Source organism: Agelaius phoeniceus, chromosome 13, assembly GCF_051311805.1.
Source record: "Agelaius phoeniceus isolate bAgePho1 chromosome 13, bAgePho1.hap1, whole genome shotgun sequence".
Lineage (NCBI taxonomy): Eukaryota > Metazoa > Chordata > Aves > Passeriformes > Icteridae > Agelaius > Agelaius phoeniceus.
In genome coordinates this window covers 19,379,550-19,383,566 of record NC_135277.1, presented here as the reverse complement: position 1 = coordinate 19,383,566, position 4,017 = coordinate 19,379,550, and the positions used below count along the sequence as shown (strand labels likewise).

General features: G+C 50.6%; 1 protein-coding gene across 1 annotated transcript; it reads right to left on the bottom strand.

Moving 5' to 3' along the window:
• Positions 1–293: 293 nt before the first annotated feature.
• On the bottom strand, positions 294–2,490 carry LOC129126468 (C2 calcium-dependent domain-containing protein 4C-like). The gene is made up of 2 exons (XM_077185607.1): positions 1,969–2,490; positions 294–1,716 (listed from the first exon to the last, which is right to left on the bottom strand). The coding sequence occupies exon 2, from the start codon at positions 1,659–1,661 to the stop codon at positions 363–365; it is 1,299 nt and encodes a 432-aa protein (XP_077041722.1). The 5' UTR covers positions 1,662–1,716; positions 1,969–2,490; the 3' UTR covers positions 294–362.
• Between the last annotated feature and the right edge of the window lie 1,527 nt (positions 2,491–4,017).

Below are 4,017 nucleotides of genomic sequence, written 5' to 3'. Positions count from 1 at the left end.
GTACCAAGGAGCTGCAATAGAGTGCAGGGTGTACTGTGTGCACAGACTGTTACCCACTCAGGGACCAGGTAGAGGGAAAAACACTTCCACCTGAAATTTATGGCCTGAAAGCCATAAATAGCAGCCTTGACTTGGTAACAGCCTAATCCTTTATCCTAAAGGCAAACTAGCCTTTCTCCCCTGTCCTGTCAATATCTCAGTTGGAAGTGTTAAGCAGCAAAACAAGGCACAAGAGCATGACACCAAGCAAGGCAGTGCTTTTAAGTATTCCTAAAAAAAAAACCCCAACAACATAAAAGTCAACCTAAAACTTTATTTAGTAGAAAACTTTCAGATGACAATTTGTTTGAATATTCGAAGCACTACACTGCCAACATACTCATTAAAGACAGCTCCCGTTCTCCTAAGGTATAATCCCTTTTCATACTGCACCCTTTATTTGTTGCTTTCATCCTGACAGAGAGGCTGTACAGCTCTTCTTCTGCAATGCCATCAAAAAAGAAGTCCTCATTGAAGATGGGATTTCTGCTTCTCTTTATAACTGTGCTTCTCTGCTTCTGTGTTTTCCCTGGCACCAGGGAGAAGGAGATAGAGCAGTTGATGCTTTTGGGCTCTACAGAATCGTCATACAAACCCTCTGCACTGATGAGGCGGATGCGCAGCCTCTCGTTCTCGGAGCAGTACTCAGCTGAGAGCCTCAACACGCCTCCCTTGTCCATGGCCACAGCACTCTCCCCCACCAGCCTCTCCCGACTGCAGCTCAGGTCCACCGGGAACAAGGGAGAACAGGAGGTGCTAAAGCTCCGGATGCCAAGCAGCCCTTCGGAGGCTCTCCTGATGGCACTGGGGCTGTTATCAGTGGAGCTGCTCTCCTCTGTAGAGAGAGAATTGTTCCTGGGCATACTGTGTTTGCTCTTGTCTTTGAGTGCTCTGCAGAGCAATCCCTCCTGACTTTGTGCTTTGATCAGGGAGCAGGGTCTGGGAGGTGACCTGGTGAGAAGTGGAGAACTGAAAGGAGAGGAATCACTGGAAGAGGCAGTGTCACTGTCACAGGCACCTTGCCTGTGCAGAGACAGGTGCTTGGGTGGCAGTCTCACCGAGGCAAAGCTGATAGCAATGGGGTTAGACATGCTCCCTTTGCCACTGAAGGTGTTAGCTCTGGATCGAGACAGCTTCAGGCTGGGCAGAGCCCCACGGGGATCACCATGGAAGATGGACTCCTTCCTCCTGGTGTGGGGGCTCTCCAGCAAAGTGCAGAAGCCATAGGAAGTGGGGGCTCTGGGAAAGTGGGGCAGGGAGAGCGCTGCTTGGGACTGTGGGTCTGCATTGGTGCTTTCTTCCTCCAGGGCAGAGATCTCCTCTTCAACACTTTCCACCTGAATGAGATGTGGGCAAGAGCTGGGGCTATAATCAGAACTAAGAGCTGCATCCACTGAACTGTGATCCTGGTGGAAGCCACTGCCCTTAATGGGGCCAGAGCTGGTCAGCCTGGGGGGAATGCAGAATTCAGGGATTCTGTCAGGAGTGATCACATTTGGAAAAGCAGCAGCCCTCAGCTGAGCTTTTTCTGGCAGATTTTGGCTTTGTGGCAGTACCAGGAAGGAAGAGCTGGGGAGGTTTCCATTTTCATGTGACCCTCTGATCTTTTCCAACAACCACATCGCTGTAGCTGGGCAGGAGGTCCTCAAAAGGGAAAAGTTTGAAGGAGAAATCCACCTGCAGACACACAGAGAAGAAAAGGTACATGAACATCCTTTCTAGACGCACTACACCCAAGCAAGGCACAAAGGGTGCCATTCAAGGCATGTTCAACACAGCCCCTGCCCGGCACACCACCTTCAGCGAAGTCAATTGGTGCAAGAGCAGAACTAAACCACTAAAGAGAGAAAACAGCACGGAGCCACTACCAGAGGAAAACGTCCCTCTCGCATAATCCCTGCGGCGCTTTTCCCTCAGCAGAGGACGTACCTTGAGAAGCTCAAGCCTCGTTGTTTCCAGCAGCTCCGAGCAGGACGGCGCAGCCCGTCCCGGTCCTGCCTTTAGTAGCCGCGCCGGGCGCCTCCCAGCGCGGGCAGGGGCGGGGGCTGCAGCCGCACCTCCCATCCCCATGCCGGGGTACGGGAGGGAGAGCGGCCCTGCTGGGCGCCCTGCTGGGCACCGGGGCACGGGGAGGGACTTGCCGCAGGGGCCTCTCACGGGAAAGCGCTTTTCGAGCGTGTCCTGTCGCCCCCGCAGAGCAGCGGATGTTCCCAGCGCTTGGCACTCGCCTGCGAGCGCGGGGGACGGGGCTGCCCGGGCCCGGGCCCTTGCCCTGCCTCCAGGTTCTTTTTGATTAATATCTGCTTACGGGGGCGTCCCGAGGTGTTCCGAGATAACTGACAAACCCAGGACAGAAGCAACATTGTCCTTGGGGATTCTTTTCTTCTGGAGATCCTGGCAGCTTTCCAGCGTTAGAGCAGTAGGAAGCGGGGATTGCGGTTTTCGAGCTCATTTGTAAAGAACTTTGCTGCCTTTCTACATCTGAATGTGTGTCCGCCCCCTCGTTACTCACAAAGAACACGAGACTACGGAACCCTGACACAGCGTTCTGATCGCTGACACTGAGCAGCGACAGAAACGGGAATGCAGGTGCAGCGAGGGGAAAGACAAGGCACGAAATGCTTTGGCAAATCACCTTGAAAAGCAGCACATCAAAAACCCAGGCCCCCGTGATGCTCAACAGACCCTGCTCAATGCCAGGGGGGATCCATGAACTCCCTCACCAGCGCAGCAGGGCCCGACGGACCTCTGCAAACTCTAATTATTCTGCAAGCAGGAATCTCTAATGCAAAGCCAGGAAGGCCTGCCAAACTGGTTGGCTAAATACTCATCTGAAGCCTATAACACAGGGATAGTAGACAAATAATATTCTTCCTCCCTCTTCGCTGAAGAGCTGAGGTGCCTGTTTACTGAGTGCTTGAAATAGATGACATGTGCTCAGGGAAAATAAATCCCGTGGGCAACAGGGGCAGGGAACATTTTGAACCTGCTGAAAGATTTAGCTGGGGACACACGTGTTCTGGGTGTAAACCCTGCTTCTCTCCTGGCTTTTTTTATACCAGTTAGGCTTCATTAGCATAACAATCTCCGGGTGATTAAAATCTGAGAAAATTCCTTCTGCCGCTTTGTAAAAAGGTTCAGGACACCCCAAACATCCCAGTGAGGTTTCAGTTGTAGGAGCTCGTGTAGTTTACTTAGATGAACTTACTTGATGTGGGTGTGCTTCAAATAATCTCCAATCCAATTTAGAGGCTTCTGGAGAGGGTTAGTGCTTTCTCCAGCCAGTGAGACTACAGCAGAGCAGTAAGAGAAATTCCTGGAGATGCTGGGATGCTCTCCTTTAGGAAGCAGAGTGTGCACCTTACAGCTGTTATCCATTCAGACCAGGCAATACCATACCACCATACCATGAATCATGCATTACACACCATGTAGTTTCCAAAGAGTAAGTGGGCTTGTTTTACGTGCTATGCACCTCTGCCTTTGATACAAAAAAAACAAAAAAAAAAAAAAAAAAAAAAAAAAAAAAAAAAAAAAAAAAAAAAAAATTAAACATGGAGAAAAATTAAGGAAATGGCACTTTTTAGTGGAAACCTTACTGCCTTCAGTAACAGATCACAGAGGTTGTTCACATACAGCAATCATGGCAACCAGCCTCAGATGCACTAAGTTCACAGCTGGCATGAGGCAGTGATGAAATAAAGTATCTACATTTGTAGGTACGTGATTTCTCCTGAGTCTCTTCACCGTCAGGGATAAAGTTGGGGCTTCTCCAGAGGTGATCAGTCTCATGATCACAGTTGCCTGTCTCCCTCCAGTGACTGCAGAGAGGAAGCAGGTGCCTTACATGGGGTGACGGATCCTCCCCTTCCTATGAAAGCCTGCACGTTATAGACATTCAACAGATTGCTCACGTGCTGGGAGTTCAGCAACACTTGAGCACTTGAACCTGCCCCATGGAAATAGGCACTCAAATGT

Coding starts and splice junctions, on each gene's coding strand:
- LOC129126468 (XM_077185607.1), bottom strand. CDS start 1,661: ATGTGGTTGTTGGAAAAGATCAGAGGGTCACATGAAAATGGAAACCTC.